Source organism: Tiliqua scincoides, chromosome 8 (genome assembly GCF_035046505.1).
Source record: "Tiliqua scincoides isolate rTilSci1 chromosome 8, rTilSci1.hap2, whole genome shotgun sequence".
Lineage (NCBI taxonomy): Eukaryota > Metazoa > Chordata > Lepidosauria > Squamata > Scincidae > Tiliqua > Tiliqua scincoides.
This window is the reverse complement of record NC_089828.1, coordinates 29,198,504-29,213,596: the sequence shown is the minus strand read 5'-3', so window position 1 is coordinate 29,213,596 and position 15,093 is coordinate 29,198,504. Positions and strand designations below refer to the sequence as shown.

The following is a 15,093-nucleotide window of genomic DNA, read 5'->3' as shown; positions in this document are numbered from 1 at the left end:
CAGACACATAGGCAGGAAGGCAGCCAGGCAGACAGAAGAAAGTTCAATAGAAGAAAATGTTCACTGTCTGTGGTTCTTCTCTGGCCATTATTATTCATTTCATTATGTCATGGCTATTATTGAAAATAATTTTGCCATGGGGGGTGTGTGCCAAAACTTTATGGACTCCAGGTGACCTTGGTACGCTACAGGCTGCACATGTACCAGAAGGACAACTGAAACCAATAGATACAAAGAAGTATGCTGCTTCATTTGTTTTTTTGTAAAGCACCTATTTCTGCTGCAAAACTGCAAAGCAAAAATGAATGTGTCCTTCCAGAGATATATCCTGAAGCAGGACCAATCGCTGATCAGCCTTCATGGGATGAAGTAGATGCTTTCTAAAACATTACAGCACAATCCTATGCATGTCTACCCAGAATAGGTTCCACTGTATTGCTGTTAAGGGCTCAATCCTATCCAACATTGTTGTGCTGATGCAACTGCAATGCAGCCCCAAGAAAAAGGAACAAACACTCCCTTACCTGAGGAGGACTCTGCGACTACCCCCTCCCCCACAGGATGTAGCACACGCCCCATTGGCATGGCTGCATCAACGCTGGAAAGTTGGATAGGATTGGGCTCTAAGTCCATCTCAAGTTGATGTTAAACTGCTTGATGTAACTGAATATGTTCAAACATTTCCAAAGAGGTTGCAGGCGAGAACATGTTAATCAAGGCAGGCTAAGAAAATCTTGATCTGCCAGGAAGGAAAGTGAGCACTGCTTTGATATGAGCGAGATGTCTGGGAGGGGGGAGACTGCTCTTCTCTTTGAACCATTTCCAAAGGTGATCTGGTTGTTGCTTGCACCATAAAATTACTGCAGTGAAAAGGCAGACCTGCTCCTCTCGTGCAGCACACCAAAACAATTGGCCGGGCATACAAAATCTATTGTTATTAAAGTCAAGTTTCCAATGCCTCTTTGCTGCTGGCCAGGTATCATAGCAACCTCAGCACTTAGCAAGCCCCTCCTGGTCATATGGAAATTAGCAAAAAGCCCTGCCCACTGGAGAGAAATCACTCTGGGCAGCGCAGCATGCAGAAACCTCTATTTTAAATACTTCTAGGGACAGCCGTGTTCTTCTCTAGCAGCAAAAACAACAAAGGGACCTCTGGCACCTTGCAACTTTATATCAGAGGAAGCTTCCCCGAACTACAGTCCATTACATCAGCAGACGCATCTGATGATGTGAAGGGCAGATCGGAGACCACAATAGCTTCTGCTGAAGTAAATGTGTGGATCTTTATGAAGCTACAAGATGTGCTGTCTATTTTAAAAGGTGCCAGGAAAAATGAGCAGGCACTGAAAATCTTTCTGCTTTTGTTCTGCTTTCGTCACAAGAATGCTTGCCCGATTATTCTAGTTCTAAAACTGGGCTGTGCAGACAGCGGGCCTATCTTGAGCAGAAATGAATAACCATAAACACTCCAAGTTCATTTATCATATGTAGAAGCGAACCTCTTTCATTTCCAAGGGACTGCCTTTCAGGTAAGCTTGGCCAGATGCAAAACCTCTGCCTTTATACCCTTTCTCTCCAGGTGTAAAATGCACATAGACTCATACACAAATCCAGCTTTAATAACAACAACAACAACAACAATATCCTAACCTTCCTATCTTAGCAGTAGATCACCTTATATAAACCTGGGAAGATGACTGAAAAAGCAAAAGAGCAGGTTCCTCTAAGCAAGAGCTCGGTATCGATTTTCCTACACCATTCTCTTCGGTGGCTGTCAATGCCTCCCTTTAACAGCTGGAGTCAAATTGCGCTATTTACAGCAAGGGCCCTTGTCAAGTGGACCAGAAGTATTCCAACAATACCCTATTCAAATGGGCCTTTGCCACACAAATTGCTGACTCTCTGACTCTCCCCCTTGACAATGGCCAAGGCCAGTCATCCAAGTTTGAGGTTCAGGAGAGAGAGCCTCTGCCTGCCTGTGCGTTCACACATTAAAGCAAAGCTTTCTTTGGCAAACAACAATGGGTCACATCAGGGGGACTTTTGATGCTGAAAATAATTAAAATCTGTTTAAGTACATCAAGGGAATTGGACAACATTCATGCTTTATTTTGCATTGACTGCATTTGTCACACCAGGAGAAACACGACCCTGGACGTCTTGGCACACGTGCCACACTAAAAAAGCATCTGAGCAGCATGAAATTGGTGCCCTCACCCTTGATGGCTGAAATTTACATGAGAACAAATACTCTGAGACAGAGTAACCACCTCTGATGTTGCACTGAGTGATGTGTTAGGCTGGCCCAAGACTTCCTGGTGCCAGAATAGGAAGAGGGAGAGCATAGAGGAAGTATGGAGGACAGAAGAGTGGAGGGCTAGAGTGTCAGTTCTTTTCTCTTCCACACTTCCTATTTCACATCTTTCCCCTGTCCTATTCCAATCATGAAAGTGTGAAGAGGAGGTGCAATTAAGATGAGTCAGCAGGTAGAATTGTATCTTTCTGTCTGCTGACTGAAGCAACTGCTTCAGCCCTGACAATGCACATTAAGGGCAAAATGTGCACTAAGGGCTGGCCAGTTGCATTTAAATAAGACTATCATCTAGCTCCAGGGTGTCCAAATTTTTTGACAGGAGGGCCACATCATCTCTCTGACACTGTGTTGGGGGCCAGGAAAAAAAAGAATTAATTTATGTTCAAATTTGAATAAATTTACATAAATGAACACATTCGAGATGGAACTTATATGAATGAATGAAGGTCCTGAAACAGCTCAAGGCCTATAAAAGGCCTTGCATAAAGCAAGGCCAGCCTTTCCTTTACTGCCATTGCTGCTTCACAGATGTGAAACAGCAAGCAGTGGAGGGAGCCCATGTCCTACAGCTCATGCAAGAGGTCAAACAGTTGGCCATCACACTGAGAGCAGCTGCATCAGGCAAGCACAGGCTCCAGCAAGTCTCTGGAGGGCCAGAGGCTCATTGGAGACTTGGGGCTCCCTGAGGGCCGGATTGGGAGTCCTCGAGGGCCAGAAGTGGCCCTAGGGCTGGGGTTTGGGCACCCCTGATCTAGCTTTTACCTTAGTTTTATATTAAGGATGGTGATAATGGAAAATAAATACGTGCTTCTTCCTGACAAACAGGCAGTAGCAATGATAGCCAATCACTATCATAGACCTCACAGAAGAAAGTCCATTATCAGTTGGGGCTCCTTTCTCATCACAAAGCCAAAGCATTTGGAACACGTTTCTCTGGAAGAAGAGGAACAGGATAACTGCATACAGTGGCATCACTAGGGGGGTGCGGGCAGCACCAGATGACGCACACGGAGGGTGACACACACTGGGGGGTGACATGCTAAAAACACGGTGGTTAGGAGTAACCCCAACATATTATATACCATTGGATGCGGAATTTCGAGTGTAATGCAATGAAAACACCTGAGTGAAATATCTCCTTTCTATCAAAAGTTATGGCCAAAAACCTGGAGAACCAAAAAGGCATGGATCCCTATGGAAAGTGAAAGTGAGCCATATTGCGCGTTTACTCATGAGTAAGTGAACATGCCTTAGTCTATTGGAAAGGGCAGGCTGAGAGGAATCCAACAACACCAGAATGGTCCTGATCCAATGAATGCAGCCCCCAAAAACACCTGAGAAAGAAGTCCCTCCCTCGAAGCAGATGAATGTATTGAGCCCTATGGAAAGCAAAACTAAGTCTCACGGTCACGTTTACTCGCAAGTAAGCAAACGTGCCTTGGCTGGTGTAGAAGATCAGGTGAAGGAGAGTGCAAGGCTACCAGAATGATCCTGATCCTATACACCTGGAGCTAAACAAGTGCTGCAGAAGGCAGCCTCCCCCCCTCCCCCACTAAAAAGGATCAAAACAGAAGCTTCAGCTGATAAGGTGAACTTTTTTGAAACTTGCAAAGCCAGGTGGATCCTGACAGTGATCTGGTTTAAACAGAAGTTCTTAAATTGAACTGGGCACTGGGTAGGGTTGAAAACCTTACTGGTTTTGGAAGGGGTTGTTATTGTAGGCAGGCTACAGAGGAAATTCATTTGGTGGACCAGGGCTGGCTTATTTAATCATTTGTTTTACTTTAATTATTTATACTTATTTATTTTAATTTGCCTGATGATTTCACTTCCACCAAGACATCACTTCTGGTGAGTCTTGGACAGATTGTCATTCTAAAAAGTGGGTCCTGGTGCTAAAAGTTTGAGAACTGCTGCAATAAGGTGTTAGTAAGGGGGGGGGGTGACACCACTAGTGACCAAAATCACTAAAATCACAGTTTGGAGGAATAATACCATCATGTTATATATCAATCAATGCGTAATTTTATGCAGAATGTGTTCTTTCTTTGTTCTATCAAAAGGTATAGCCAAAAAAACAGTGGGGGCGGAGTGATGGCACATCACCATGCCCACCACCTGGGGTGTTGCCCCACCCACTGCATGGGGGAATGATGTGCTGGCATCCCGCACCGGGTGACGCAAACTCTAGTGACGCCACTGACTGCGTATGTATAAGACTCATAACCTTTCAACAAGCTGTGCGCTCATGACTGTGGGGTACCTGAGTCCAAGGGGCAGGAGAGGAATTCAGGGTGCAATCCTAATCCCTTATGTCAGTGCTTTCCAGCACTGACATAAGGGCAATGCAGCTCTAAGGTAAGGGAACAAACATTCCCTTACTTTGAGGAGGCCTCTGTGAGTGACATCCAACTGCAGAGTGCAGCACATGTCCCATTGGCACCGCTATGCCAGTGCTGGAAAGCAATGACATAAGGGGTTAGGATTACACCCTCAGTCTTCTTGCTCTTACTGAGCACTAACCAACATAGCCAATCACAAAACCAGCCAACACTTCAGAAGCCACCTGAACATATGATATGACCAAAGTTTACCATGTGAAAAGCTTCATTACCTTCTAAAAAGTCCTGTTCTTTTGCCTGTTTACTGCTACTCCTTCCCCCTCCATCCTCCTACCTTATTTGGCCTTCTTTTGGCTCCTGGTATTGCCAGGCATCTCTGCTCACTTTGCAAAATTCTGGCTTGATTATTGTTGGCTGCAGTCCTAACCACACTTTCCTGAGAGTAAGCCCCATTGAACAAAATAGGACTTACTTCTGAGTAGACGAGGTTAGGATTGTGCCCTTAATTTTTCAAAAAGACTCATCTCTACTCGTCTAACAATAAGACAAGAAAAGACCTCCTCCCCCTTCTTTTGGGGGTAGGGTGCCTGAGTCTATCCACTCACCTCACAGCTCCTTCTTCTCCTGCTCTCTGAATTTGAAAAGGAAAGGGTAAGACAGTGGATCATGCATTACTCTTGGGGTGGTAGGGATATTGCCTCAGGTGAGAGGTTTTAGGGGCAACCCTGACATTCTGAAGAATTCAACATCCCATTTGCAAGACCCATCACCATGATTGGGTATTGATCCTGGCACAGAAGAGATGTTGTTAAGGAAGTGGGTTTTTAATGAAGGGAGTTGTCTGTTGGACGACAGCAAACAGTGAGTGTTACAAGGAATAAAATCATGGAGAGGAGAGTGGGTGGAAGGGGGGCATGCGAGTGAAAGCAAAATTACTGAACTGAATGCATATTCCAGCTCATGGTAAACATTCCTACGGAGCAGCACAGTGGCTGACCCAAGATCTCTCTATGAATGAGGCAGATCCCAAAATGCTCTGTACCCAGCAGTGTGTCAGTCCTAACCTCTGTTGCCCTTCTGTCCACAACCTGGATTGAAAATGAAGGAAATGCAGTGGAAGAAGAAGTGTAGAGGAGAGAAGAATGGATCTCCTGCCCGCCATTCTCCTTTCCTCCATACTTCTTTCTTTCCAGTTCCCTCTTCCTCTTTAAATCTGGGGGGGAGGAGGAGCAGCAGAGGGCAGATGGATAGGAATATCACCCCCACTATACCACCTGAGAGGACCACTGCATGGATGGGGAGCCCTGAGCATTAGCCATCACTAGCTGGCTGAATGTTCAGAGGAGGAAGCTGCCCTCCTTTCTGTGTACTCACCGGAAGTGAAGGTATTTCTTGCTGAATGAGGCTGCTGTTGGAAGGAGTGCCAAGCTTGTAAGAGCTGGAGAACCGACTGCCTACATTTTTCTGCTGGCACGGGTCATCTTCCAAGGGTTGGAGCAGAGAATCTGCTACCGAAAGGGCGGAGTCTTCACAGGAAGCAAGGATGGCCTTGGCTACTTCCCCAGTTTCATGGCGTTCTAGAATTCCTAGATCAAGGACAAAAAGTGGTTGGGCAGGTGACATTCCACGTAAATGCAGCAGCCACTTTGCTGGGATTGGCAAGGTCAGACCCAGGCAGGTAAGCAGTCGCTGCATCAGTTCCATCCACCTAGATGAGCATCAAAAATCACCCAATAAAGCAAGGGGGGAAGCAAAAGGATTATATGATCTGCTGAAAAGCCAGTAAGTGACTTAAGAGCTTCCCAAAGGGAGTCCCTTTAAAAAGATGAATCCACAACTAGTAGATAAATCTTCAAGGCCAACCACATGACTACACTTGCAATGTGGAGACCAAAAGCTTGTTGAGACAAAGCAAGCCCTGACAGGAATGAGAAGGCATGGAAAATAATAACCAGGCAATTTAAGGCACACACATGACTGGTTTTCTCATAAACAGCTGCTGTGTGGCTATCTGGAAGTAGATTTTGATGTAGATCTGGAAGTAGATCTGGAAGTAGCCATATGGAAGTAGATTTTTTAGCAACGCCTAACAGATTGTATATGAATTGGCTGGCACATCTCTGATTCTCTATGGGTAACACTCTCTTCTTCTCCACGTTTCCTCTTCAGCTTCATTCCCCTCTTTTCAAATCAAGGCAGCAGAAGAAAGAAGGGAGGTGGACCCCCCTCCCGATCCACCACCTAAAGCAAGCACCCCAGGAGGCCTTCTCGATGGGGCCGGCTTTGCATTTGGCACCTCAGTGCAGTGTCACATCAGTTAAGGAAGTCTGAAAACCTGCCCATGGCATTGGAAGGGCAAGAGTAAGGGCTGGGGGAAGGGGCGTTAGCAGGGCTATCTCTTTACCTTGTTGGATTTTTACTCTCAACACTGGGTGTCCAATTTGTCATAGATTTCTCTGTGGAAAGGCTTCCTACTTTATACGTTATTAGTACAGATGCTCTGATCAACAGTCAACATTTATACAGCATTTGAATGCTGTCCTCTAGTGTTCCAGGCATCAAACAACAGGACACATGCATTTTTTTTGCTATTTCCTTTCTTCTCAATCACAGTCTTCCTTCCTTAACTCACAAATGCTTTACATTTGCATAGAGCAGAGAGGAACTCTGGACTGCAGGAGTTCAAGATGCTCTAGCTGATGCTTTGATTTGCTGCAGCTGAAAGAACAAAGCCACTGACAGCCTCAGCCCCTGAAGAGATTGTTTCCTTCCTCTCCCTTTCTAGGTTTCCACTGCCCCCCCCTTTCAAATTGTCTTTTTCCTGTTCATCTTTTCTCCCTTAGACATTCCTACAGTCGCTCTTCGCCAGGGTTTCATCTACAAAAAGGCTCCCCTATAGAAACTCCTTCCAGCATAGCGTTAAGGAATCTCTTGAGGCACAAAGTGTATCTAATACACCCATCTGAGACCCAGCTAAAACAAACAGCCTTCCCTTTAAAGAGAGAGAGCGAGAGCGTGAGCACAAAGGGAAAACAATTACATTTTCATTAGGAAGTTGCCCATTTTTCTTCATTGTCCAGCTTGAGTTAAGGTGACAAACATGCATGGGATGAATTAAAACGTGCAAATTAGCAGTGGCAGAGGTTGTAACCCTAGCCTTGAATAGTTGGACAGAAAAAGCAACATCTCCCTAATCTATTTAAAGACAGGGAAAAGAGGATATTGCCCCGCTGATACCCTTGCCGTTAATATTGATTTGTTGTATATTATTGCTTTGTTTTTAATTCTGTTTGTCCTAAGTCCCCTGGACTCTTGTGAGAAAGTGGGGTAGCCTTTTAAAAATTAAAAAAGACAAAACAAATTAGTGACAATTCTGATTCTGGGCTTAATTTAAGGTTGTACTCCCCAGAATTTATCTGCCACGGAACTGGTTCTCCTATGTGCAATGACTTTTTAGAATGCTTTGGCATACAGACATAATAATGATCAAACAGTAATACAAACACATGTACTTTTAAAATCCACAAAAGAGACAAAAGTGTTTTGACTACCAGACTACGAAGTAAGCCTGCAATGCTGAGAAATGGCTTCAAATCAAGCAGACTGTGGGAAGATACCAGAAACTGGTTCTCTGCCTTGGTTCTGTTTGCAGAGCTCCCAGGAAAGACCTAATGGCTTCCTAATTGGATTTTGCACCTCTCTCTGTGAACGGTAGCTTTTCCATCAGGGCAAAGTTGGTTAATTCCATAGGCTGTGGAAGGGGGATGGTGGATACTTCCAGTTTCTGAAGCTAATCTGCTTAGCTATTGGGAGGGATGCTGAAATTCACTTCTGGGTATTGTTCTGAATGAATCAGGCCCAGGTCCTAGCCTTAAAGTGTGGCAGAGGTTCTTAAACTATTTAGCACTGGGGCCCACTTTTTAGAATGAAGATCTGTTGGGACCCACCAGAAGTGACATCATTAACCTGGAAGTGATGTCATGATCAGAAATGACATCATCATGCAGGAAAATTTTTAACATCCTCTTACAACAAAACCTAATCAAATAAGTAAGTGAAGGTCCAATCCAATCCAACTTTCCAGCACCGGTGCAGCCGCAATACAGCCCTAAGGTAAGGGAACAAACATTCCCTTATCTTGAAGGGGCCTCTGTGACTGCGTCCCCACCACAGGATGTAGTGCACAGCCCATTGGCATGGCTGCACCGGCATTGGAAAATTGGATAGGGTTGGGCCCTAAGTAAGTAAGCAAGTAAGTAAATTTAAGGTTTACAATAAGTATAAGTTTAAAAATTTAATTAAAATAAAGAAGCACCCTCCTAACCCTTCCAAGCAGTTGCTGATCTATTTAAAAAAAATTCCCCAGACATCCCAGGTCTGCAATCCTATACACACTTACCAGAGAGTAAGCCCCATTGACTATTTATTTATTTATTTATTTGCAGAATTTATATCCCGCCTTTCCACTCCAGAAAAGAGCACTCAAGGCGGCTAACAAGCAAAATAAAAAACCATGAAAAATATAAATAAATATAAAAATCAAACATTTAAAATAAACAAAACATTGGATCCCCCCAAAAAGAAGAAAAGGCCATACCCCCTTGTGTCAGCATTAAAAGGTTTGTGTAAATAAAAAGGTCTTAAGCCCCCGCCTAAAGGACTCTAGAGAGGGAACTGTTCTCAGCTCCAGGGGAAGGGAATTCCACAAACAGGGAGCCACCACCAAGAAGGCCCTTTCTTGCCACCATCCCCTTCACCTCCACTGGTGATGGCACATTCAGAAGGGCCCCCTCTGATGTCCTGAGAGGACGGGTCGGATTGTATGGAAGGAGGCGGTCCCTCAAATAAACTGAACCCAATCTGTGTAGGGCTTTAAATGTCAAAACTAGCACTTTGAATTCAGCCCGGAAATGAACTGGCAGCCAGTGTAGCCGCCGAAGCAGTGGTCCAACTGAGTCGAACCCACGAGCCCCAGCAACCACACAAACGGCCACATTAACATAAGAACAGCCCCACTGGATCAGGCCATAGGCCCATTAAGTCCAGCTTCCTATATCTCACAGCAGCCCACCAAATGCCCCAGGGAGCACACCTGACAACAAGAGACCTGCATCCTGGTGCCCTCCCTTGCATCTGGCATTCTGACATAACCCATTTCTAAAATCAGGAGGTTGCACATACACATCATGGCTTGTACCCCATAATGGATTTTTCCTCCAGAAACTTGTCCAATCCCCTTTTAAAGGCATCCAGATCAGATGCCGTCACCACATCCTGTGGCAAAGAGTTCCACAGACCGACCACCCGCTGAGTAAAGAAATATTTTCTTTTGTCTGTCCTAACTCTCCGAACACTCAATTTTAGTGGATGTCCCCTGGTTCTGGTGTTATGTGAGAGTGTAAAGAGCATCTCTCTATCCACTTTATCCTTCCCCTGCATAATTTTGTATGTCTCAATCATGTCCCCCTCAGGCATCTCTTTTCTAGGCTGAAGAGGCCCAAACACAGTAGCCTTTCCTCATAAGGAAGGTGCCCCAGCCCAGTAATCATCTTTGTCACTCTTTTTTGTACCTTTTCCATTTCCACTATGTCCTTTTCGAGATGTGGTGACCAGAACCGGATGCAATACTCCAGGTGTGGCCTTACCATCGATTTGTACAATGGCATTATAATATTAGCCGTTTTGTTCTCAATACCTTTTCTAATGATCCCAAGCATAGAATTGGCCTTCTTCACTGCCGCCGCACAGTGGGTCGACACTTTCATCGACCTGTCCACCACCACCCCAAGATCTCTCTCCTGATCTGTCACAGACAGCTCAGAACCCATTAGCCTATATGTGAAGTTTTGATTTTTTGCCCCAATGTGCATGACTTTATACTTACTTATGTTGAAATGCATCTGCCATTTTGCTGCCCATTCTGCCAGTTTGGAGAGAACCTTCTGGAGCTCCTCACAATCACTTCTGGTCTTCACCACTCAGAAAAGTTTGGTATCGTCTGTAAACTTAACCACCTCACTGCTCAACCCTGTCTCCAGGTCATTTATGAAGAGGTTGAAAAGCACTGGTCCCAGGACAGATCCTTGGGGCACACCGCTTTTCACCTCTCTTCATTGTGAAAATTGCTCATTGACACCCACTCTCTGTTTCCTGGTCTTCAACCAGGTCTCAGTCCAGGAGAGGACATGCCCTCTAATTCCCTGACTGTGGAGTTTTTTTCAGTAGCCTTTGGTGAGGGACCGCCTTCTGAAAGTCTAGATATATAATATCCAAAGGTTCTCCTGCATCCACATGCCTGTTGACCTTTTCAAAGAATTCTAAAAGGTTCGTGAAGCAAGACTTACCCTTACAGAAGCCATGCTGATTCCCTCTCAGCAAGGTTTGTTCGTCTATGTGTTTTGAGATTCTATCTTTGATGAGGCATTCCACCATCTTACCCGGTATAGATGTTAGGCTGACTGGCCTATAGTTTCCCAGGTCCCCCCTCTTTCCCTTTTTAAAGATCGGTGTGACATTTGCTATCCTCCAATCCTCTGGCACTGTGGCCGTTTTGAGGGACAAGTTGCATATTTTAGTCAAGAGATCAGCAACTTCATTCTTCAATTCCTTAATAACTCTTGGGTGGATGCCATCAGGGCCTGGTGACTTATTGATCTTTAATTTATCAATGAGGTCTGAAACATCTTCTCTTTTAACCTCTATCTGACTTAATTCCTTGATCAGGAGGGGCCATTCGGGCAGCGGTATCTGCCCGAGGTCTTCTGCCGTGAAGACAGATGCAAGGAACTCATTTAATTTCTCTGCCATCTCTAAGTCTCCTTTTATCTCCCTGACCATCCAGAGGACCAACCACTTCTCTAGCGGGTTTCCTGCTTCTAACTTATTTGAAGAAGCTTTTATTATTTCCCTTAATGTTGCTGTCCAATGGTTGGCAACCTTCAGTCTCGAAAGACTATGGTAGAAGCCTACAGCACCTGGTATTCCCAGGCAGTCTCCCATCCAAGTACTAACCAGGCCTGACCCTGCTTAGCTTCCAAGATCAGATGAGATCAGGCACCTGCAGGGTAACAGTTGTTGCTGTCCATGTGTTCCTCATAGTCTCACTTTTAGCCTCCTGTATCACTTTCTTACATTTCTTTTGCAACCGTTTATGTTCCTTGTTATTCTCCTCATTAGGGCAAGACTTCCATTTATGGAAGGAAGCTTCCTTGCCCTTTATGGCCTCTCTAACTTGGCTCGTTAACCAGGCGGGCACCCTCCTGGACTTAGTGGAGCCCTTCTTCCTGTGCGGTATACACTTCTGCTGGGCCTCTATTACTGTTTAAAACTGTTTAAGCCTTGATGCACTCTGGAGAGAGTTCTGCATTAATTGCAGTTTCCGGACCATCTTCAGAGGCAGCCCCACGTAAAGCACATTGCAGTAGTCTAATATGGATGTCACCAGGGCAAGGGTCACCGTGGCCAGGTCTGAGCGACCCAGGTATGGTCACAGCTGGCGAATCAGCTGAAGCTGAGCAAAGGCTCCCCTGGCCACCGCCGCTACCTGGGAATCCAGGAGCAGCTGCGGATCCAGTATATCACAGGCTATGTGACTATCATTGTTAAAAGCTCGTACATAGTAGTTGTTAAAAGTGCAGTTCTATAATATTTCCCCAAATGCAGTCACATACCATGGTAGCATCAAATTAATCTATTAAAAATACACATTGAAAGGAATGGGGATCCACAGATAGACTGTATGTTTTGCATGCAGTAGGTCCCCAGTTCAATCCCTGGCATCTCCAGAAAGGGATATGAAAATCCCAAAGAGCAACTGCCAATCAGTGTAAACAATGCTGAGCTAGAGTGATCAAATGTCTGACTCAGTATAAGGCAATTTCCGAGGATGTAATAAGAGGAACATGCATCTGAGCCTGTACAAAGTGCCTTCCCTTCCCTACTCACTACCAACAATTCACTCGTGTGTGAATTGGCCTAAGGCTCGAGGACTCCCCCCAGAACAGGAGGAGTGATAGCTCAGGGCCCAATCCTATCCAATTTTCCAGCACCGGTGCAGACACAATGCAGCACATGGGCAACAAATGTTCCCATAACTTAAGGAGGCCTCTGTGACTTCTGCCCCACCAGTACAGCTGCACTGGCACTGGAAAATTGGATAGGATTGGGCCCTCAGACAGCATGACTCTTTTGTTGGAAGGGAAGAAAGGAGCAACAACAAGGACCCTATACCTGATGGGGGCATTTAGCGACTATGACGCCCAGCCTGCTATATGAACCTGCTATGCCAACACCTTTCACCGAGGACTGCCATGAAAGGTTTGTTTCTTGCACCATGAAAATGACTGCTCAGATGAGCCCTAGCACCCGGTATGGGGGGGATGACAGCAAAAAAACGTAAAAGTGCCTTTTTGTATACGTCTCAGACCCCATAAGCTGTAGTTATACTGCATTGCAGCCAAGAAAAATGTGCAGGATTCCGACAGGATTTGGAATGGGATTGTGGGATCTCCTTACACATGATGGAAGTCTTTGATGTCCTTCATTTTATCTGAAATTTTATTCCTTTGAAAGTTATCTTGCCCTTTTCATCAAACACAGTGATAAGCACTGTGCAAACAGTGTCCTCTCTTGCTACAAGCCTGAACCACAAATCACATCAGGAAGTGGAGGGAGTCAGCCCACAAGGGTCACCTCCCCACCACAGTGTTGGTATCATCTACAGGTTCCCAAGCTACTCTGCAAATTTCTTTCACTGCCTTCTCAAACATTTGCTTTTGCCCTATATAAAAGCTATTTTGACATTATGCACTCCAGATGTAAGAAATGTATTATATTGCAAAGCATCACACTCTGTTAGCATCATATTGCAAAATTCTTTGCCACAGGTGCAATGCTCAGGGCAGGCAGCATTTGCACATTAATGGCAAGAGCACCAGGAAGACCACATGTGCAGAGCTGGTTTTGCAGGTGCTGCCTTTAAACATTACACTTGCCTTGTGGTGTAGTGTTAATAGGAACCCCACAAACCTCCCTGCACTAAAGTAAACCACATTGTAATTGGAAGGAATGTGTTTGGTGCAGGGAGAGTCTTAGGCTGCAATCCTAACCACACTTTCCTGAGAGTAAGCCCCATTGAACAAAATAGGACTTACTTCTGAGTAGAACTGGTTAGGATTGTGCCCTTAGTGGTTCAGCTGATTTGAGTTTCAGAACCATAAAGATCTAACTAGCCAATTGGCTCACCAAGCCCAGTATCAAATGACGGATGCATGTGAAACAGAATCAGCTGAATCACGAAGTTTCAGAGACATTAGTTTCTTGGGCCACAAATTTAAGATCATGGCAATTAATTATCTTCCATAATTACTGCTGCTCCAAAGCTTGCAGAGATTCTGAATGTGCTTCTTAAGCAAGATATGATTTCTTGCTTGTTAATAATTAAAATAGATAACGTGTGTGTGTGTTTTCTATTTATAGCTTCCAGAAAAATCTGGCACATATCTCTCCTCTGGAAAATGTTTGTTTGTTTGTTTGGAATCTTTCTTTACATCCTGCCTTTAGGTTGCCCAAATCTGCAAGATGACTAAAATCAGATTTAAAAAGATAAAAATATAACAGAAGTTATATAACAAAATTAACTTTTGTTAAATATAACCAAAGTTAAGTCTGGATGAAAATAGAACAAATGTACCACAGCAATTGACATCCGAAGCAGAGCATTCTAAAAGATCAGCACCGGTGCTGATCCCCCAAATTTTCCTCCAATTAGCCTCCCTGGAAGATAAGGTTTTTGAAAAAGTACAATTTTTGCCTGAGGTCTCAATGCCAACAAGGAAGGAGCTAGTTGAGTCTCTCCAGTGTCACCATCTCAGTGTTACTAATGTGAAGAGTTGCCCTTCGCTATGGTGCTCGTCACAATTCTTGCCCTGTGTATCTCAGTGGGAGTGTAGTTGAAGGGGATCTGGGGGAGTGGAGCTTCAGGATTTCTCCTACAGCAGGAGCGGTGACATCAACTGGAACTCTAAGGGGATGCCTTTGAAATGTCTTTCAAAGGACCTTAGATGGAACAAAGCAGCAGGGTTAGTAGGAGGCAAACTGAGAAATTTGCCTAGGTGTATATAATCTTCCCAATGTTTATGGGTTTTGGTTTAACTATTGTGAAACCCTCCAAAACATAAGAACATAAGAACATAAGAACATAAGAACAGCCCCACTGGATCAGGCCATAGGCCCATCTAGTCCAGCTTCCTGTATCTCACAGCGGCCCACCAAATGCCCCAGGGAGCACACCAGATAACAAGAGACCTCATCCTGGTGCCCTCCCCTACATCTGGCATTCTGACTTAACCCATTTCTAAAATCAGGAGGTTGCGCATACACATCATGGCTTGTACCCCATAATGGATTTTTCCTCCAGAAACTTGTCCAATCCCCTTT

At 44.8% G+C, this 15,093-nt stretch overlaps 1 protein-coding gene and 1 pseudogene across 2 annotated transcripts in view; both read right to left on the bottom strand.

The window, feature by feature from the left end:
- WDR72 (WD repeat domain 72) overlaps positions 1 to 15,093 on the bottom strand; it is a 100,485-nt gene that overhangs the window by 48,449 nt on the left and 36,943 nt on the right. For both annotated transcript variants that reach the window (XM_066636658.1, XM_066636659.1), the window contains one exon: positions 6,031 to 6,242. In XM_066636658.1, coding sequence (XP_066492755.1) covers positions 6,031 to 6,242 — 212 coding nt within the window. The remainder of the gene's footprint in view (positions 1 to 6,030; positions 6,243 to 15,093) is intronic.
- On the bottom strand, positions 11,619 to 11,738 carry LOC136659665 (5S ribosomal RNA; annotated as a pseudogene).